Source organism: Hyaena hyaena, unplaced genomic scaffold (assembly GCF_003009895.1).
Source record: "Hyaena hyaena isolate Hyena2069 unplaced genomic scaffold, ASM300989v1 scaffold_126, whole genome shotgun sequence".
Lineage (NCBI taxonomy): Eukaryota > Metazoa > Chordata > Mammalia > Carnivora > Hyaenidae > Hyaena > Hyaena hyaena.
The window spans coordinates 839,383-862,224 of NW_024080759.1; the positions used below are offsets into that span (position 1 = coordinate 839,383).

The 22,842-nt window shown below is 37.3% G+C and overlaps 1 protein-coding gene across 2 annotated transcripts in view; it reads left to right on the plus strand.

The window, feature by feature from the left end:
- The window catches only part of PLA2R1 (phospholipase A2 receptor 1), a 117,826-nt gene that overhangs the window by 29,550 nt on the left and 65,434 nt on the right, over positions 1-22,842 (plus strand). For both annotated transcript variants that reach the window (XM_039237539.1, XM_039237540.1), the window contains exons 4-9: positions 6,950-7,123; positions 12,463-12,576; positions 13,401-13,544; positions 15,639-15,833; positions 17,023-17,180; positions 20,519-20,617. In XM_039237539.1, the coding sequence (XP_039093470.1) occupies positions 6,950-7,123; positions 12,463-12,576; positions 13,401-13,544; positions 15,639-15,833; positions 17,023-17,180; positions 20,519-20,617 (884 nt within the window). The remainder of the gene's footprint in view (positions 1-6,949; positions 7,124-12,462; positions 12,577-13,400; positions 13,545-15,638; positions 15,834-17,022; positions 17,181-20,518; positions 20,618-22,842) is intronic.

Here is a 22,842-nt window from a genome sequence, read left to right on the forward strand (position 1 = left end):
GACTTTGGACAAGGATGCCAAGATAATTTAATGGGGAAAGAATAGTCTTTCAGCAAATAGTAAGGGAAACTGGATATTCACATTCAAAAGAATGAAATGGACTCCTATCTCTCACCTTATAAAAAAATTAACCCCAAATGGATCAAAGATTTAAATAGAAAAGATAAAACTATAAAACTCTTAGAAGAATATATAGGGGTATAGCTTCATGATCTTGCATATGGCAATGGGTTCTTAGATAGGACACCAAAATTCAAGGATCAAAAAAATAGATAAATTGGACCTCATCAAAATTAAACACTTATGTGTGTCAAAGGACAGTATCAAGAACATGAAAAGACAACCCATGGAATGGGAGAAAATACTTGCAAATCATATATCTGATAGTGGACTTTATATCTAGAATGTATAAAGAATTCTAATTAATTAAATAATAAAAAGACAAGCCAATTTAAAAATGGGTAAGTATCTGAATAGACTTTTCTCCAGAGAAGATTTACAAATGGGCAATAAGCAATTTAGCCATCAGGGAAATTCAAACAAAAGCTACAATGAGATGCCACTTTACAACCAGCAGAATAGCTACAATCAGAAAAACATAATAACAAGTGCTGGTGAAGATACAGAGAAACTGAAGCTCTCATCTACCACTGAAGGATTGTAAAGGGTAAAGCTGCTTTGGAAAATACTCTTGTCAGTTCCTCAGAAGGTTAAACATTGAGTTACCATATGACCTTGCGATTCCATCCTAGGTATGTATCCAGGAGAAATGAAAACATGTGCCCATATAAAAATCTATAAACAGATGCTCATAGAAGCATTATTCATAAAAGCCAAAAAGTGGAAACAGTCTAAATGTCTATCAACTGATCAAGGCATAAATAACATATAGTACAGTCATACAGTGAGATATTATTGGGCAATAAAAAGAAGTGAAATGCAGGTACATGCTACAACATAGACAACTCTTGGGAACAGTATGCTATGTGAAAGAAGCCAGTCACAAAAGACCATATATTGTATAGTTCCATTTATATGACATGTCCAGAATAAGCAAATCTATAAAGACAGAGACTAGATTAGTGGTTGCCTTGGAATGAAGGCAGGGATGGGGATTGAGGGGGAAATGAATAGTGACTACTAACGGGTCCTGGCTGATGAGAATGTCCTAAATTTAATTGTGGTGATGGGGTTGCACAATTCTTTCAATATACTAGAAATCACTGATTTATATACTTTAAATGAGTGACTTATATGTCATGTTAAGTATATCTCAATGAAACTTATTTTTTTGAAAAAGTAAATGGGAGATGAGGAATTGAAAACAGTATGTGTTTCAAAAGATTTGACTAATGGGGGTAGAGAAAAGGCAATGACTGGGATGGAGAGGCCAAGGGAGGAAGTAAGTATTTTTGTTTCTTATTGTTTGAAGATGAGAGACACTAGACCATCTTTGAATGCATGTGGAAATTATCTAACAGAAAGAGGTTGAAGATATAGCAAAGTGAAAGCAATTGGTTGTATAGATATGATCTCTCAGAAGAGGAAGTAGGATCCAGAACATAGATGGACAGACTGGCCTTTCATAGATGTAAAGACAATTTCTCCATAGGTGGGAAGATGGAGAGGGTGGTACGGGTCCAAGAAGTTTGAGTGATTAGATGATGAGAGAAAATAAAGAAAAACTGGTCCAGTGGCTGTGGACTTTCTCTCTGAAGAGGGGGAAGAAGGAATAAAAGATTTGGACAATAGAAAAGGTGTGAAATGAGCATTGTGGCTGCCGGAGAGCAAGCTTATTAGAGAAAACTAGCAATGTTTCCAGGAAGTATTGGAGGTGGTTGATAATCAACTAATCAGAATGACTTTTCTCTGATCACCTGTTGGGGCCAGGCACAAAGAAGGCAAATGATTGGTCTCCTCTGTTAAAACAGTACTCCATGCTCACTATGAACTCAGTCCTCAACTTACTTAAAGATTCAGCAACATGTAACAAAACTGACACCACCTCTTTTCCTGGGCTTCCAGAACCCACATCTACTAACTCTCTTCTTTCTTTTGTGGCCACGATTTCTCAGCATCCTTTGATAGCATATTGTCCTCTACCCAATTACCTTTAAATGCTCATGGGTACACTTGGGCAATAGCATGAAAAAGATGGAATATGGTACCTGCGTTCCTGATACTTACATTTTATCAGGGAAAACAGAGAACCAAAGAGCAAAATTAAATATATCCTTTAATTTCAGTTGTGATCAGGGCTACCAAGAAGCATGTAAGGCATTGGGAATGTACAGCAGTAGGTCCTGAGTTGGTCTGATATTCTTTTTACATGAGATTTACTAACATAGCACTTTGTAGAGAGCAGAGATCCACCAGCTATGTGATGAGTCTATGAAAGACTAGGAGCACCTGGGTGGCTCAGTTGGTTAAGTGTCCGACTGGCTTAGCTCATGATTTCACAGTTTGTGAGTTCAGGCCATGAGTTGGGCTCCGTGCTGACAGCTCAGAGCCTGGATTCTGTGTCTTTCTGTCTCTCTCTCTCTGTCTCTCTCTGTCTCTGTCTCTCTCTGCCCCTCTCCTGCTTGCACTCTCTCTCTTTCAAAAGTAAATAAATATTTTATAATAGTAATAATAAAGACCAAAGAAAAATAATAATACTATAGAGAAATATATAGATATATATAGAGAAATAATATTATTTCTCTAATAGTATGAGAGTTCATTTTTTTAAAGAACTCAAAAACTTTTTAAAGTGGCAAGAGACAGTTGACCTGAGATGATGGCAAGGCTGGATCTTTAGGGAAGAAAAACCAGCCATGTTAACAGAAGGAAGGGGGGCTCCTGGGTGGCTCAGTCGGTTGAGCATCCGACTTCAGCTCAGGTCATGATCTCATAGTTTGTGGGTTCGAGCTCCGTGTCAGGCTTTGTGCTGACAACTAGCTCAGAGCCTGGAGCCTGTCTTCAGATTCTGTGTCTCCCTCTCTCTCTCTGACCCTCCCCTGCTCATGCTGTCTCTATCTCTCTCTCAAAAATAAATAAAACATTAAAAATTTAAAAAAAAACAGAGGAAAGGAATGGCCACATCCCAGTCAGAATCCATAATATAATAACGTTGACATGAATAGATCTCAGTTCATTAGAAGAGAGATGTATTTGGGGAGGGAGAGGATCACCTATTTATGATATCGTACAAAAATATTTTTGTACTCTTTCATCAAATAGTAAGAGATACAAAGATATACAGGACACAGTTGCTTCCCTCCAGGGGCTCATAATTTAGTGACTGAAGAAACAGTATAAAGACAACCATAGATGCAAAGAAATATAACAACATTATTCTAGCCCTTAGACTAGAATTTTTCAAGAATAATTAAATGCACCTGAGACACCAGCCTTCAATCTTGTGATTTTCAGTGGCTTGGAAAGAGAAGCTATGTATGAAGAAGCAAGAGAACTAAGAATAAGTAAATGTTAATGCTCCAGACCAAGATGGGAGCTATGTCAGGTGGGTTCCTGGGAAACAGTCTCTGAGGCAGAGATGAACACCAGGTCTCTTGGGGAATGTTCTTAGGATCAACATATGTGGAAAGGAAAGGAAGAAAGCAGCATTGTGAAGGATTGTGATGCAGGTCTAGGGACCCCTAGACTGACTGTATAAGAAGTTCTTAGGCTGGAATTATTCCCAGTTGAGGTGATAGGAGGGACCTATAGACCTGCATAGACCAGTTATGGTGTGCAGACCACTTTTGGGAGGGGAGATATTGGACAAAGAGACTTCTGAGCCAAGGCAGTCCTTGAAGAAGGCCTAGCTAACACTGGGATGTGTCTGCTGGCAGCTGGAGAAATAAGGCCTTCAATCCTGAAGGGAAATCAGGACAGCATATCACAGTGCTCAGGCCCAGGGTAGCACTTTCATCCCAATTTTTACCATACAACCTTCAAATAAGATCCACAGAGTGACACACAGCCCACCTAGAGAAGAAGAGCAGAGAGAAGAAGGAAGAAGACTTGTGTCTGACTGCACAGAAGTACAAATTCTTAATATTTTAGTTAAAATCAAATTTCAGGGGCACCTGGGTGGCTCAGTTGGTTAAGTGTCAGACTCTGGTTTCAACTCAGGTCATGATCTCATGGTTCATGAGTTCAGGGTTCATGAGTTCGAACCCTGCATCGGGCTCTCTGCTGTCAGCACAGAGCCTGTTTCAGACTCTCTGTCCCCCTCTCTCTCTGCCCCTCCTCCCTCTCAAAAATAAATCAACATTAAAAAAATTTTAATGACAAATGAACTTACTTGCTAGAAGAATATAGATACCTGTTGCAAACATTTGACTGGAAGTTTCCTTTTGATTACCTTAAGAATTGGCACAGATAATTGAAACCAAGAGAAATCTAATAAAACTGGGCTGTGTAACTTGCAGCAGAGACAGGATCACCTGCAAGTTTCTCATCTGAACTGTGCGATGTATGGTACTGAAGCAGTTTACTGCAAAAAACTGTGTCTACACAGCTCAATCTATGTCCCATTGAAAGGGCAGGACCAACTCTTGGCAAAAATGGGAATGAGATCAATTGAAGTGTCCTTCAGACGTTCACTTTCCATGATATGGCTGTGGCCTGTAAGTCTATAATTAGGATTTATTCTCGAATCTTTCCTTATGGCAGATGAGAGGTACCCTATACCCAGATCTCTTCCTGACATCCTCCCCCAATTTCCCCTTCTGACATCTTCTACCTACATCTCTCCCCTTCAGACATCCTACTGTCTTCTAGTAGTAAAGGGCATGCATTCCTTGGGAAGTCCTTTAATTTTTTCTTCCAAGACAATGTTTGCTGGTGTTTGCTTTGTGAACGACCAGCATGAGAATCAGGAATATGTTTAAAATGCAGGCTCCTGAATCTCACCCCAGATCTACTAATTCAGAATCTCTGACTGAGAACAAGGAATCTGCATTTTCTTCACAAGCTGACTAAATGATTTTTATGCACACTGAAATTGCAAACACCTTTCCTGCCCCTCTCATGGCCTCATGAGAGATGAATGCCAGATGAATGCCAGAGCTGATGTCTATGAACACTTATTGTGTTGTTCATCTCAGGGATGGCCCAACATTCTAACTGAAGACAATCTCTAAAAACGCATTCTCAATGGGGAAATTTCACACACCAGGGAAAAATGATGACTGAAACATTCTTCCTTCCTTTCTTTTCCTTTCCTTCAGTTTTACTTGATGGTAGCTTTGTCTTCTGACCTTCTTCACTCGTGGATCCTTCTATAAATACATGTATCAGTCAGAAAACTCTATAGACAGCTTTAAATTTATATGTGGTTTAATAACTTCTAGTTAACTAACTCAGTTCTGGGGAAGGCACCTTGTGATCAGACATAAAATCAAACTTTCCACATTCCCAAGGGAAACATCTAAGTATTATGGAGAAAAGGAACGAACGATAAAAGGGACGCCTGGGTGTCTCAGTCCATTAAGTGTCCTACTTTGGCTGAGGTCATGATCTCATGGCTCAGCTTGTGAGTTCCAGTCCCCAGTCAGGCTGTGTGCTGACAGCTCGAAGGCTGGAGCCTGCTTTGGATTCTGGGTCTCCCTCTCTCTCTCTCTGCCCCTCCCTTGCTTGCACTCTGTCTCTCTCTGAAAAATAAACATTAAAAAAAAAAGAAACAAAAAAGATTTCATTGTCAAGTAAGTTTGAAGTATAACCAAATTAAAATTGAGCTGTTTCTTTACCACAGACCTTCTCAGAGCTTTACTATGCTATCATACATTACTTGGAGGTTATTTATGCATTATGTCCCAGCTCTTGTTGGAGATCTTGTGAAGTTTTATTATTCTGTGGACTTTGGGAAATAATGTTCTAGATTTTAGTAGATTGCCTGTCCATCAGTTACACTCATGCTGTAAAATGTTCCACATTTTCACATTTTCTTCAAATTCTTTGGCAGAATTTGACCTTTGGTCATTACTATGGCTACTTACTTCATCTTGGGGTTTGATTTAAAATATTAGCAAAATATTTTTTGCTAATAAAACTAGGTCTTTATTTTCTGTTATTTCAATAAACTTTAGATTTCAGATCCACATTTCATACTTCATTAAATTTACTTTGAAGTTGGGGCGCCTGGGTGGCTTAGTCGGTTAAGCGTCCAACTTTCGCTTAGGTCATGATCTCGCGGTTTGTGGGTTCGAGCACCACGTTGGGCTCTGTGCTGACTGCCAGCTCAGAGCCTGGAGCCTGTTTCATTCTGTGACTCCCTCTCTCTCTGACCCTCCCCTGCTCACGCTGTCTCTCTCTCTCTCTCCTAGAAATAAATAAAACATTAAAAAAATGTTTAAAAAAATTTACTTTGAAGCATACTATGCAATGTTTCACAAGTGGATTTTATTTCTCTTCCTTTTGCCTGAAAGAACTTTATCTTAAACTGAGCATCAGTGTTCGTGTTCTCAGTGTTTATTCAAAAATTGTGTTCATTACGGACTCATATTTCAACTGTATCCCTTTTATTCCACCTAGCATTTTGGTATTTGGGGGAAAAAGCTTCTTGATACAACATTTGTATGTGTCTCAAATAAACATTTAAATGCTTTCAGTATAAAGTTCCAAATGATTGCTTTTTAAGGAATTCAGATGCTATTTTCACCAATACTTTGCTTCTATTTCTTTCTTTTTAAAATGCCTTCTCTTATTGTCCCAGAGGGGATTGGACCCACTTTATTGATAATTTCTTGAATTTCCTTTAAATCTTGAAAGAGTTGAACCATAAAGTGCCAGTGGGATAACAATGCATATTTCATCATAAAGACCTAATTGAAGAGTTGATAAGGCACTGAAGTTTTAGAGGTTGAAGTTGGAATCTTTCCATTCAAATTCATCTTAGAAATACATTGTTGTTTAGGTAAAATAGGATTATGGTTAATGTTGTAATGGACTTTGTTTTCAGTGTCTGCAGAGGTGGGTTGTGATGCTGTCTGGGAGAAGGATCTCAGTTCACACATTTGCTACCAATTCAACCTGCTTTCCTCTCTTTCCTGGAGTGAGGCACATTCTTCATGCCAGATGCAAGGAGGAGCTTTACTAAGTATTGCAGATGAGAACGAAGAAAACTTCATAAAGAGTAAGTAGGTGTGTAATGCACACTGATATTAATGCAGTTAAAATGATTGTTAACAGTTATGTCCAGGTATGCAAACATATATTCTGAATACAAAGTCTCTTAAAAATATTTTTTATTGGGGCGCCTGGGTGGCTTAGTCGGTTAAGCGTCCGACTTTCGCTTAGGTCATGATCTCACGTTCGTGGATTCGAGCCCCGCGTCGGGCTCTGTGCTGACTGCCAGTTCAGAGCCTGGAGCCTGTTTCAGTCTGTGACTCCCTCTCTCTCTGACCCTCCCCTGCTCATGCTGTCTCTCTCTCTCTCTCTCTCTCTCCTAGAAATAAAGAAAAAAAAACCATTTAAAAAATAATAAAAAAAAATTTTTTATTTTATTAATATAGTGTTAATTCACACCCGGAATTGTGACCTGTATGCTGGGCCATTCCATTTGCACCTGGGCATATCTTCCTTATTTTCTCTCCCTTGGAGAAGAGGAACTGAGGCCCCAGCAAGGGACTCAGGAGAATTTGCAGCTCTAACAAGTGGACCTGGGAGACTTCTAAATTTAAATACAAATTCCTGCTCTGCTGGAGATCTTAGCTATTCACCTTCCATTAATGAATGATTAAGTCATTTACTAACTAAACAAAACCTCACCTGTCAATCAATATGCACAGTACACAGGCCTTCTCTTACATGACAAAGAACTTAAAATTTAGTTGGAAAAGCAAAAGCACACACGTATTAACTAACAGTTTAAGACAATAATGTGTCAAAAGAGTTGTGCTAAAGGCTGGGTCTTGGGTTTTACCTATCACCTAAACTTTCCTCTTACTTCTCCTTTCCTCTTACACATAGGTTAAATGTGTTTGTAGATGTGTACACACAGCTTTTTAAAAATTTTTAGAAATATTTGAAAGTATCACAAAATTAGTCACCCTTATAAGTTTCTGATGCATTTGTTTTCAAATTTTATCGCTCATATAGTACATGTTTATTCTAGAACAATTTTTTGAGAGAGAGAGAGAGAGAGAGTGAGCCAGGGAGAGGGGCAGAAGGAGAGAGAATCCCAAGCAGGCTTCATGCTCATCATGGAGCCGGATGCTGGGCTCTATCCCTTGACCCTGGGATCATGACCTGAACTGAAATCAAGAGTCAATGCTCAACTGACTGAGCCACCTAGGCACCTCTAGAATAATTTTCAAATCTCAAGTATACAGAAAGAAAAATATCCCATAATTCCACAATCCAGAGATAATCATGTTTTTCTAAAAAACTAAACAAAGCATATAAACGCATACATACATGTGTAGTGTCTATGGAAAATAGCATTCAATAAACACATGAGGCAGTTGTTGCATGATGGTTAGAAGCAGGAATTAGAGAGCCATCTGCTTGAGTTTGACTCCTGCCTCTACCACTTACTAGCAGAGCTACTCATATGAGTGACCTAACCTCTCTATGCCTCAAATTCCCCCCTATCAAATGGAAATGATAACCATGCTACTTGTTGGCAGTATAGATTACATGTTATGATGGAGATAAAGTCTTAGAAAAGTAACTGGCACACATAACAAACACTCGATGTGAGTTAACCATTTAACAACTATGCACACGGTTTGATAATATGCTTATTTCATGTACCAGCATATAGTGAACCTATTTATAGCTCATATCTATAAATATGGATCTGTATCATAGTTTTTAATGGTTACCTGGTATTATAGGTTAGCAAGAATATATTTATCCAATCCCCTACTATTAGATAATGATAGATAGGTAAAATTATTTATTTTGTTTTTATATACTTGTTGCTATTATAAACCATCCTTGCACTTAGTTTTGGGCATAGATCCCCAATTATTTCTCTATAAGTTTGTGGAAGTGGATTCACTGGGTGGAAGAGGAAGCATGTTTTAAAGCTTTTGAAAGTCATCAATACCTTCCAGAAGGAATGTAACAAATGCATGAACAGTGCAGTTTTCCCTCTTTGCCCACAGACATGCAGAAGTGCGAAATTACGATCAAAACTAATTTGAGTGAGTCATATTGCAGGGAAAACACCAATTTCTAATATTATTATTAGCCTCTAATGGTTTTTACAGAAAATTTTGCATACCATTTATGAATTATACTTGTTATCTATCTTGACTGTCAGGATTTCTAATAAGAAGGTTTGGACTTACTCATCAAACATGAATAATGATTAAAGAAATAAGATATGTCAGAGACTTTGATTTAAATACCACAATTCTATAATTAGACCTCAGGGATTGTTTAGGAAAACAGAAGTCTATTCATAAAGACAGAACCTTGCTCTGACCACAGTATTTTTTAATGATGAGAAGAGTCTAGTTTATTGCTAATCGCTGGTGAACATTAATAGTTATGATACAAGGAATTATCTAAGCTGTCACAAATGCCAAGAAATATCCAAAAGAATTTAGGTTTGAGTTTATTATTGCAGAACTGTGAGCCAACTTCGTTGTAAAGCTAAATAAACAGTTTTTGTAACGTTAAACACACATTATAAATTACCCAATGACTTGGTGTGTATTGTTAAAACAACTGCACAGAGGAAATTCAAAATACTTTTAAGATAAAAATAGTTAATATTTAAATATTTTAATTAGGGTTTTTGAAAATGCTGCTTGGCATTTGCCCTGATGTGAAATATGAAAATTTCTCTATGCTGTCAATCCATCTTCCACGCCACCTCCTGTCATCAGGATACCCATTATTTAATCAGATAGTGTTACTGAAAGGATTAATCAAAATGACGTTAGAAAGAGATTCCGTATAAATGCCACAAGAGTTTGGAAAGGTGTGACTGGTGAATGATATGCTGTTTCTGTTTAGGGACTTCTGGGGTCTCAGAATTATAAACCCCCCTTTCCTCTTTCCTAAGTGGGTTAAGTTCTTCCAGTTTTCCACCATGTACTGAAATGCTCAGTCACAGAGGATGCTGCTGACTGTTATGTGAATACACTGATCTTTATATTCAGGGTGATCATACAATCAATCATTCAAACTGAGACTCTTTAGAATTAAAGGGGCTGCAATTAGTAATTATTCTGAAACTGCCAAGTATAAACCATGAGTTTTCCTGACAACCTGGGACACACAGTCATCCTTGTTAGAAGTCTTAATCTGCCAGGGCCTGTTTCAGTCCCCTGCATCTGGTTCAAAATAGATTAGGTTCTGAAGCAGCTGAACCCTAAGAGAAAGAGAAAAGTGCTCCCTTTTATAGATTAAAAGATTAAATGGCCACATTTGAAAGTGTCACAAAATTAGTCACTTTCACTGAGTCTCTTTTATTTTTGCCTCCATGATCTGATGAGAAATCAACTTTCACTAAATTTCTGACACTTTTTAAAAATGTATTCTATGATACACTTTGTTGGATTTTATTTTTTTTATGATTTTTTTTCAATTATTTCTAGAGGGAGAGAGACAGTGTGAGCAGGGGAGGGTCAGAGAGAGAGGGAGATACAGACTCTGAAACAGGCTCCAGGCTCTGAGCTGGCAGTCAGCACAGAGCCCAATGCGGGGCTCGAACCCACAAACCGCGAGACCATGACCTAAGCGAAAGTCGGACGCTTAACCGACTAAGCCACCCAGGCGCCCCCACTTTGTTGGATTTTAAAGGCAGTTCTTGGGGCGCCTGGGTGGCTAAGTTGGTTAAGCATCCGACTTCAGCTCAGGTCACGATTTCACAGTTCATGGGTTCGAGCCCCGCGTCGGGCTCTGTGCTCTCAGCTAGCTCAGAGCCTGGAGTCTGCTTCAGATTCTGTGTCTTCCTCTTTCTCTGACCCTCCCTTGCTCACGCTATGTCTCTCTCTCTCTCTCTCAGAAGTAAATAAAACATTAACAAAAATAAAGGCTGTTCTTTTATTTTATCAAAGCAAGAAGCTTGAATTATAATCAGAGACCATAATGTACACTGTGTAGATTATTTTGAAATTACTGTGGCTTTCTTTTTGGCATTGTACATGATCAGTGTGGTAAATCCATTCTCTCTCTTGGGAGCCATAATCCCCAAATCCAGAAACATTATCAATATTTTAATTTAGTAGGTTGCATTTTACTCTCAATGTTAGTAAAAATCTCTGATTATTTTAAATACTTAAAAAGTATCATTTAAACAATTATATAACATTGTTATCCAATCAAAAAAATAACTCATCCCTTAATTTCCATTACATATTTCTCCTTGGTTTGCCTTCTACATTTTGGGCTGGTTTTTATTTTTTATTTTTATTTCTTTTATTTTCTTTTATTCCAGAATAATTTTTTTAAATTCAGGCGACAAAAGAAAAACCAAAGAAAAATTTCTCCTAATTCTATAATCTTGAACCATGTTTTTCAGCATAAGCATACCAATATACATGTTTATACATAGCATCTCTAACAAAAATGGGGTTAAATTTAAATGTGAGGAGCTATGACAGTGTTTGGGAGCAGGGGCCACAGAGGCAGCCTGCCAGAAAGCCTTCTCCCAGCTCAATTGATGATGCAACATAGCATGGCTCCAGCCTGCCTGGATACTCTGGTCCCTTGGATTATGCTTCTCCACTCGGTCAGACAGCTCCTACTGTCTCTCACACTGGACAGCTGTCCTGCCCCCACCCCCACTGCTGCTTGCTTTAGCATGCCTTCTTAAATGTGAGGACTTGCCTCCATTCACCAACAACAATTATGTGTTTTCCTCTTCTTTGGCAGATCCCTATAGAAAAGTTTCTTTACATTGTTTATTTTTTTAACTGTGAAATACTTCAAAAATATTGAAAAGTACAGAAAATTTTATGTGCACACACATATACCCATTATACCCATTTAACATCATTTCTTCCTATTGCTTGGAGCCCATGGTGACCTCAGCAACTGGAGTCCTGAGCCTCCAAGCCAAGGGTGCCACCAGGAACACATAGCAAGAGAAGAAAGACAGAGGGGCACTCTCCGGAGTGGACTTCCTGGACACTTCCTCCTCCACCATCTAAAACCCTTAATTGCATGAGCTCACACAAATCAGATGGTCTCAGATTTGTAACCATGCACTGGGGTGGACTGATGATCATTTAGAGGCAGCACTTCTGGATGCTTAGATTAAGCCTTTCACAGCTACAGAACTGCTGTTAGTGAGCCTTTACAAGACTGTGGTGTTTCTCAAGATGTGAGAGCCTGACTTTGTTATTCTGAAGCATCAGAACAGGGTTTGCTCTTAAAACCCTTCTCTGTCACGGACTGCAGTTCATGTATGATGACATCCTTCAAGAATAAGAAAACAAGAAAGAATTGTGTCATTGTGGGGGGTGGTATTTGTTTCCTTGTGTTGAAACTCTGTATTTCTCTTCATTTTAGAGCACTTGGGCAGTGAGGCAGTGGAAATGTGGATAGGTCTGAATCAACTGGATGAAAATGCTGGCTGGCAGTGGTCTGATAGAACACCGCTCAACTATCTAAACTGGAACCCGGGTACCTGTAGTGTTTTATGTGCCTTTGATGGGTGGCATTATCCCACAGCCTTACATGGCAGCTATTTCCCACATATATATGTTATGTTGTTTTAAAAGTGGTTTATAAACATTTTTAAGCTTGCCTGAATTCTTTTTTTTTTTTAATGTTTTTTATTTATTTCTGAGAGAGAGAGAGAGAGACAGCGTGAGCAGGGGAGGATTAGAGAGAGAGGGAGTCACAGAATGAAACAGGCTCCAGGCTCTGAGCTGGCAGTCAGCACAGAGCCCAACGTGGGGCTCGAACCCACGAACCGCGAGATCATGACCCAAGCGAAAGTCGGATGCTTAACCGACTAAGCCACCCAGGCGCCCCTAAGCTTGCCTGAATTCTTATAAGTTAAGCTTTTCCAGACAAGAAAATGGAGGTCAAGAAGGTAGGCTATTTTGCCAACGTTGCAGGAGGATTGGTTTAGAGCCAAGACTCTAGTCAGCTGTTTTAAAAATAGCAACAAACTGCAAAATATTTCTTTAAAACAAAATCAACTATTGCTATGGGAGATCATTTCATTGTCATGTCTGGACTTCAACTGCAAAACCAGATATATATAATATAGTATAATATAGTATAGTATAGTATAATGTAATATATATATAAGATAGATATATAATATAGTATCTTATAGGATTTGTCATACATGCCAAAGAAGAGCTATCTTCTTGGTGCTAAAAACCACGTTTATATATATCAGATATATCATACCTGAATAAATAAAATGACATCAATATATTATAAACCAACCACTTTTGCCTCTAATATTAAACATGCATACACTGTATTTTCAGAAATAAGTTTTGAGCCATTTGTTGAATATCACTGTGGAACATTTAATTCACTGATGCCAAATTCATGGCGGAGTCGGGATTGTGGGTCCACCTTGCCTTATATCTGTAAAAAGTATCTAAACCACAGTGATCAAGAAGTGACTGGTAAGTGTTTTTACTTTAAGTTGCCTTTATGAGTTGCTTACTTGTCCTCTCAATGTATTCAAATTCATTTACATGTTTGCTAATAATTCATAATTTAAGCAGCTAAGGCTGGTTGTTATAGATATATGAATAAAAATATGTAAGCAGAAAATATCTGTTATTCCAAAGGCACTATGAGTTTAACAAATGCATTTAGGTTTTTACTAAAAACCAAAGCAAAAGGACCTAAGCATAGAATACATTTTCTCCTTCTTTTTTCTTAAATGTCTTCTAATTTCTTTAATTTAATTGTTCTGCATTAGAAAAACAAGATATGTTTCCTTTTCTAGTCTAGTTTTGAGTTTTACTTATGGTTACCTTAGAAAGTAAATATAAATTCGAACATAGTTTTATAAAACTACTTCATTGATCTCCTATCACACTCTATATCTCTTATAACCCTCCTCCTCGAAATAACATACAAACATTTATGTGCAACTAAGACTTAAATACTACCTAACTACAGTCTAATACCTGAAGCCCAATTGTTTGTTTTTAAGGTCTAGTGGCTTTTCTTAGTTTCTGTGAGAGTTAATGTCTTAACTCAGAAAGTAGACATAAAAACATAACGATATTGAAAAGAATCATTACCAGCATAATTAGAAACAACTACAGATTTCAAATAAGCAGAATTATAATTTTTAAATACTATTCCTTACAACCAGGCTTTAACTTTCATTTTCCTTCAAGTGGCTAAGCCTAAGGGTATGGTGGAATTGGTAGGTGTGGAGGGGGGTTAAAAGAAGCATCCTGCCATTATTTTATGTAGAGGTTTTTCTTTTTTTCATTATGTCAAGAATGTGCTGAAATTGCTATTGCTGTTTATGTCCTTTCCTTCCATCTCTTCCTCCCTTATTTGTTGTTTCTTTCTTATGCCCTCTCACCATCCTTCTTTTCTTCTGTCTTATTTACTCTACGGATCTACTAATTGAAGTCCAAAGACCACAAATGAGGGTAGTTAAGCTAAATTAGTTTGGATTATTTGCTGTTGTTTCAGGTTTAACAAATTCTTTCGATGACCTAGTCCAGTATCTTCAAACTGTGTTTCCAGGATCTCCAAGTTCTTTGCTTGGCTCCACCCTTCTTTCAATCGTAGAGGCTCCTCTTTTATCTTTTTATCTTTCCTGTAAAGTTTAAGGTTTTATTTTTAAAAGGGGTTCCATGACCCCTTGGTTGAAAACCACTGGTGTAGAAGATAACTAAATGTTCTCACATTCTTCTATTGTGATTCTAATTGCACTCAGCATCCCAGAGCAATTTTAAAACAATGTCTCATTTCCCAAATAGCAGTGGAGCTCTATCTAACTAAATTAGTGCTTAAGGGAGGCACTCGGTTGTAATTAATAAAATAAAGTAAAAAAGCTAATTACCAGGCTGGGGACAAGTTTCTGGAAAGAGAGAGCCAAAAGTTGACGTGCACACCATTGCCTTCCCTTCTAGTGCCAAAGCATGCTGGAACTGTTCTTCTGTAAGTCTAACCCAGGGTCCATATGAACCCAGAGGGACAACACAGACACTCAGACGTATCCTAAAGGTGAAAGCTAATTTGTCAGCTCTGCTTTGGAGGAAGTAACCAGAATTTCAGGATTTTTTTCAGCTGAGGATAAATATCTACATAATGGACATAAAAATCTTCATTTAAATACCATTTAAATTATGTATCACATACCATTTAAATTGTGTGTCATAATACTCATTTTCAGTGTAAGAAGATTTTCTGAATGCAGAACTCTGACTGCTAAATTTTACATCTAGCCCTGACTCTTCACTTTCATTTTCGTTTATGACCTTTACCAAGTCTCCTTACCTCTTTGTGCCTTAGCTCATCTATAAAATAAAGCACTGAGATCCATTAGGTCCTAGATGTAGATCTAGATCATATATTGAATCCTTTTCAGTTCTGAAGATCTAGATGTTTTATATGTTATTGTTTCATACGTCTCTATTTTCCAATTTTTTATAATAATCATATATTGATGGCAATTTATATGAAGGCTAACAAGTAATATTTTAAAAATTGTGGAAAATGACATTGTTTTTTGTTGTTTTAAAAAGAAAAAGATGCTTGGAAATATTATGCTACCCACTGTGAGCCTGGCTGGAATCCCCACAATCACAACTGCTATAAACTTCAGAAAGAAAAAAAGACCTGGGAGGAAGCTTTGCATTCTTGCCAGTCTGATAACAGCACATTAATAAACATTGCTTCATTAGCAGAAGTAGAGTTTCTTGTAACCCTCCTTGGAGATGGTAAGTACCAAATGTCTTTGATTTAAAGAGGTATGAAATATAATGTAGTCACTATCTTTATTAGTGAAGTTGAAAAGAAGTTAAGCTATTTAAAAGTGATTATTTATGGTACATATATCTGAAGTTTTGAAAACATTAAAAAAAAACCATGAAACTTAAACCTGTAATTTAGCTTTATGGCCATTACATAGCAGTCATGTGCTATGGTCATGTGATCTAAGTAATAACGGAATTCCTTAGATAAATAATTGGATTTTAATAACTGTAGCCAGTGAAAATGGATAATTTGTATGGTTTGGTGGTTTTCAAGCTGTGTGCCACGGTTCAGGAGCTCTGAGCTCCTGGGCCTGCATCCACGTTCCATCCATCAGAGCAGGCCTCCCCCTGTGTCATATACTTGACATGGAATTCTTCTGAAAAAGCATTGAAATCACTGAGTTAAAGTAATTTTGTTTTTAATGAAAAAAAAAATCTCCAGAGTCTATGCTGGTCACCTTCTGAAAGTTAGGTTTTAGTTTAGAGTAAAAACAAAAACCCCTCTCTGTCACTTTTTCTCACCTTCTGCATTTGAGATTAAAAGAATCCTGTGGTTGCCTCTGTCTCAATAGGGGCACTTGACCGTTTCTCTCAGCCTCCGAGGGTGTTTTCACCTTATCTGTGCTGTCAAACTTTATTTACTTTTCTGGAAGCCCCATTGCTCCCATTTTAATGCTTCTAAGAGTTTCTGTTCCTTTTTTTTCTCATAAAGAAAAAAAAAAGGAGAGAGAGAGAAAGAAAGAAGAGAAAAAGAAAAAAAGGCAAGAAAAAATTTATTGTAAAGTTTTTTTTTAAGTGCCCTTTTCCTAATCCAGTTGACCTTCCTATTTTTCCTTTCTCTAGGCAAAACCGAAACGATACTGTTCAAATGTACTTTTCATATAGTAGCAGAAACTAATTAGAGTCTCAGCAATTTGACTTGCTTTTAAGCTTTGTCCTTGCATTGGCTTTAGCTCATACTCTGTCTCACTTACAAGGTCTGTGTCAAGCAGATAGGGTAGTATAGGGGGACAGGTTTAAGTAAATATTTTATACTGAGACTTAAAAGGTTTTATCACATGAAGAAATAAAGAAGTAATCATTTATAACAGGCTGGTGCATTATCTCTTTTGCATATAATAGGATTCCTGTAATTTACATTTATCTCTTACAGAAAATGCATCAGAAACATGGATTGGTTTGAGCAGCAATAAAATTCCAGTTTCCTTTGAATGGTCTAATGGCTTCTCAGTCACCTTTACTAATTGGCATGCACTTGAGCCCCAAATTTTTCCAAATAGAAGCCAACTCTGTGTCTCAGCAGAGCAATCTGTAAGTTGATTTGTTTGTTTAATGCTCACTTTGCTGGGCTTGTATTGAAGGCTACCTACATCAGGGACTTGGGCTATGGCAGAGACCAAGACAGACACATCCCCTATTCCTCCTGGGCTTCCGTGCTAGGTAGTAAACATGCACACACAGGAAAAACATAGTAATTATAGTTGTGATGATAGCTTTGAGGAGATAGGTGACACGATGGTGAACACCTTGTGCTGGAGCCGCTACTTCAGACAGAATAGTCAGGGAAGGCTAAAAAAAAAGATGACATTTAAGCAAAAACAAAAAAAAAAAAAAAAAAAAAAAAAACCTCTCTTGAGGAGCAGGGGAAGAACATTCCAGGCAGGAGACAGCAGCTAGTATAAAAGCGGAAAGGCAGGCTAAGGGTTGCCATGTTTAATAATCAAAGAGGAGAGACCAGGAACAATGCAAATATGTGAAGTTTATAGTCCTGGTGTAGAATGACAAAAGGACTTCAAGCAGATAAGGGGCATGGTTTGATTTACATTTTATTTTATTTATTTTTTAAAAAAAATTTATTTTATTGTCTCTTATTTGGGGCTCAAACTCACAAACCATGACCTGAGCCGAAGTTGGAAGCTCAACCAACTGAGCCACACAGGTGCCCCTTGATTTACATTTTTAAAAATACTGTGGCTGCTGCATAGAGAGTAGATTAGAGAGAGACAGAAAATGGAAGCAGAGAAATCAGTTTGGGGGCTACTTCAGTGTTGAACTGGAGTAGTGAATATAGAAACCAGCAGAGAAATTCAAAGATCCCTTGGAGGATAGGAATTGTTTCTGGATTAGATGTGAGGTGAAAGAGAGATAGGTTTTTTGGCCTGAGCAATCACCACGTTTGTGGATGATAGTGTCACAGACCACCATGGGGAAGATGTGAGGGGAAGATCTGAGGTGTCAAGAAATTACTCTAGAGACTGATGGTTTTTTTTTTAAAAATATTTTTATTTATTTCTAGGAGACAGAGAGAGACAGTATGAGCAGGGGAGGGTCAGAGAGAGAGGGAGATACAGACTCTGAAACAGGCTCCAGGCTCTGAGCTGGCAGTCAGCACAGAGCCCGACGTGGGGCTCGAACCCATGAACCATGAGATCATGACCTAAGTGAAAGTCGGACGCTTAACCGACTAAGCCACCCAGGCACCCCGAGACTGATGGTTTTTAAGCTCCATTATCCTATTAACATAAAAGGATTTCTACAATGTGTTTAACCTCATTGAAAACTGTGAATCCATGGAAAATCTTGCTCTTTTCCTCCCATCAATGTAATAGTCCCAGTGGCCTTAACATCACACTTATTTCTATGCTCTAATCTCTCATTTATCTAAAGCATATGATTTAATGCCAACCCATTTGAAGCATTTATTATATGTTTAGAGTAGACTTAATTTCTTTGATCAGATAGCTACAAAACTCGCTGCTTGAGTTTCAGGAGGATACCATATCAAGTGCAGTTTATTAAATGTTACTTAAGTAGCTTGACAAAGTAATTGGGCCAACCAAACAGAAAATTTCTAAGACTTACTTTTATGGCACATTTCATTGTTTTTCTTTTAGGCTGTTATGGATCTGTTCAGTTACAATTAAAATGCTAAGACAGTTCTCAAGTCACATTTGAAAAGGGACAAACAATGATCTCTCTAAATGTTTATCTTGAGTCTAACTCTGCTGAAAGCCATCCCTGATTATTCTACAATATTTGATGCTTTATTGGTTTTGAGCTAATTAAGATGACCTTCATTTCCTACTGACATTCTCCTTTTTCATGTGACAGACATCGGTGTCTCACCAAGTTCACAGAACAGGAGCCAACATTTGAACAGATAAATTATTTTTAAGAGAGTAAGGACAGGTATTAATACTATAGGATGTGTCAGGACAATGTTGCTATAGGTGTCTTACTTTGGGTTCCCCTTTCTGGCAGCTTAGTAGCTCCTTAAATAGTAAATGCATAAAAAGCAATATTTGTTCCCATGAGGTAGAACTCAATATGAATATGATTATCGTAATGAACAAGTTACTTAAGCATGGGTGATGCCTAATTTGAATGTGAGAGCCTAGGAAACTGTTTATTCATTCATCTATCCATCCAATTGTTATTAAGCAAATACAGTATACCTAACAGTATCCTTTAACTGGATGGCTTGCTAGAAGACTCCATGATAGAGGGCTACAGAGCTGCTCTTACAGATGAAGGCGTCAGCCTCCTACACAGTATGTATATTCCCTTAAAACCCTGCACGCCTGAGATACCACCTAAAATTTGAATTGTGTGGTTTTAGCCTAAAGGTCTGATTTGTGTTAAAATAAAAAATTCTTTGGGAGGTTAAAATGTTAATCTGTTAGCAGTTATTGTATTTCATTATTAATGTAGGTTGTTAGAGCAGCTATTTGCAGAACTAGAAGACATGAAAGTATCCACCTGTCATATAAAGAAGAAATGGTGGGGGCGGGGGGGGCTTTGGAAACTTAATAATAAAGTCATTATGGCTTGAACACAAAGTTCATCTATGATAATGTTATCTATGGTGATTTATGGTAGCTTCCAGGCATTTTCCCAGCATTAGTTTTATATATGTAAGTAGCAAACATTCCATTTAACACTTAGAGGTGGTTGAAGAGAGGAAGCAGCAGCTCACGTGGTCACGAGGATAGTTTCCAAAGTGTGGTCCCCAGACCAACAGCATCAACATCAATTGAAACCTTGTTAGAAATGCAAATTCTTGGGTCCTACCTGACCTATAAAATGAGACATACTGATCATGAGGCCCCATCATTTGCATTTTAGTAACCTTTTCAGATAATTCTGGTCCACAGTAAAGGTAGAGAATACGTGCTCTAACCCAATCTGTTAAAAGAAAAATTGAGAGCAGCTTAATGTACATCTAGGCTGAGCCTGGTATTAAATCCTAGTTTCAAATTTTACTGACTATAAAACTTTGTGCAAAGTATTAAACCTAACCTTTAAAATAGGAATAATAATACCTACCTCACAGCAATGTTGAAATAATACATGAAAATCATCCAGTGTTAAGCCTGGCACACTATCAAGGAACATTAATGGCCCCTCCCCTCATGCCCACCACTCTGGGATTGCACATCTTGGAATTGTTCACATGCTGGAGGGAGCAGGGCCTCCCACTTGCATGTAGAGAGAGAATCAAGCCTTCTGATGACAGCACGAGGTCCTGACTTATTACCCCATCCTGAAACACTTATTATTAATCATATTTTTATTCAAAATAACAGATGTTGCCTATCCGCATCACTAATGAAGTTAATTCATTCATCTTGTAACATGTTTCCCCTTAGGAAGGACACTGGAAAGTTAAAAATTGTGAAGAAACACTTGTTTACATTTGTAAGAAAGCAGGCCATGTCCTTTCTGACACTGAATCAGGCTGTCAAGAGGTAAGTGCTGTTAACATTGCATTTAGGTGTATTGAATTCATAACTAGAATAATTTATGCAACAGCAATTTAAACAAATTCTGCCTCATACCTGCTTTTGCTCCCTCTTCATTCTCTTTCGACTCCTTACTTCCCTCTTTTCTTTCTTTCCTTCCCTCCTTTTTTTTTCCTAACTGTGAGCTACTTTCTGACTGTGAGCAATTATCACATGGGGGCATATGAAGGGTTTACAGCCTTGCAAAAGATTGTTGTCTTGCCATCCTCTTCAACCTAAACTACTTTTCTTTTGAAATAGAAAAACATAACGGTCCTGTTATCCCATCTGTACAAACAATGACTGTCATGTGATGCCCCAGCTTACAGGTGGTTTTCATAGTCTCCCACTGAAGACTGTCAAGAGTGAAAAAAAAATGCATTCCTTTGATGGAGAGTGAACTTCTTCACTCAGACTCCTGCCTTCCTTTTCACTCATCTTAAACTTAAATATTTGAATAGAACACAATAATGGCAAGAAGTGAATGTTTGCAATATATTTATTAGTTGGGAAAGAGATGATAAAACTTACTTTAATACTGTAACTAATGAAATATTTTGGATACTTAACATACTTATTTTTAGTACTTAAAGTAATAAAAAATATGTAACACTTCAGGTTTAAAATTAAAAGGTAAAAGGGTATGTTTTAAATTTCTTAAAATACACTCAGTATCCTTCAGTAAAGTTCTCAACACATCCACTCCCTGCTCCCCCCCACACTAAACAATTAAATTTAAATATTGGATATTAGTATGCATCTCAAAAATTTCCCAAAACTGGCTTTTTATGTAATTCTTTAATTATTATCTCTTCTAATCCAGTTATTTATGTTTCGATGAAGCGATGACTCATCTTTCCAAGGAACTGTATTTTATTCAGTAATCAGTGTAAACCAATGAATTACTCTTCATACTTTAGGTCAACAATACCTATGCCATAGGTGACATGCTACCAAACATTTTATCTAATGATTACAATTCCTGAAGTTAGAGCTGATCAATGATCTATAGCTGATCAGAAATATTTAAAAAAATTTTGTCTTACTGTGGTTTTCAAAGCAACTCAACATGTTCTATTTGTGTTGAAAAGGAAATTAACTCCTTACGCAGCAAAAACAGAACTGATGTTCTATTCAAACTTCTGTACACAGCTTCCATTTTCTGGCCAGCATTACTATCATTTTAAGGTTCAGAGTAAAACTAGAGTTCAGAGCCAGTTCTTTAACTTTATGGTGAAACTCTCATTAAGTTCATGATGAATCAATCTGTGAGTATGGTTTCAAAGTTTCCTTTCCTTTATCCCACTGCTTCAGTGCACTTCTCTAAATAGTCTGTATGTGTAAAATCAACTTATAAAATATTTCTCACACCATGCACAGAAATAAACTTAAAATGGATTAAATACCTACATGTGAGACCTGAAACCATAAAAATCATAGAAGAGAACAAAGGCAGTCATTTCTCTGACATCAGCAATAGAAACATTTTTCTAGATATGTCTTTTAAGGCAATAGAAACAAAATAGAAATAAACTATTGAGACTACATCAAAATAAAAACACTTTTCATAGTGAAAAAGCCATAAAAAAACAAAGCAACCTATTGAGTGTGAAAATATATTTGGAAATGGTATATTCAATAAGGAGTTAATATCCAAGATATATAAAGAATGTATACAAGTATACACCAAAAAATCTCCAAATAATCCAAGTAAAAATGGGCAGAGGACCTAAATAGACATTTCTCCAAAGAAGACATACAGATGGCCAACAGTTACATGAAAAGATGTGTAGCATCACTCATCATCAGGGAACCACAATGAGATCACCTTACCACCTGTCAGAATGGCTAAGATCAATAACACAAGAAATAATAAGTGTTGGTGAGGATGTGGGAAAAAAGTAACCCTCATGAACTCAGGCATTCTTAGTGGGAATGTAAATTGGCACAGCCACTGTGGAAGACAGTATGGAGGTTTCTTAAAAATTAAAAATAGAAATACCATATGATCCAGTAATTCCAATACTAGATATTTACCCAAAGAAAGCAAAAATACTAATTTCAAAGGATATGCTTCTATGTTTATTGCAACATTATTTACAATAGCCAAGATATGGAAGCAACCTAAATTTCTATCAATAGATGAATGGATAAGGAAGATGTGTTGTACACACACACACACACACACACAC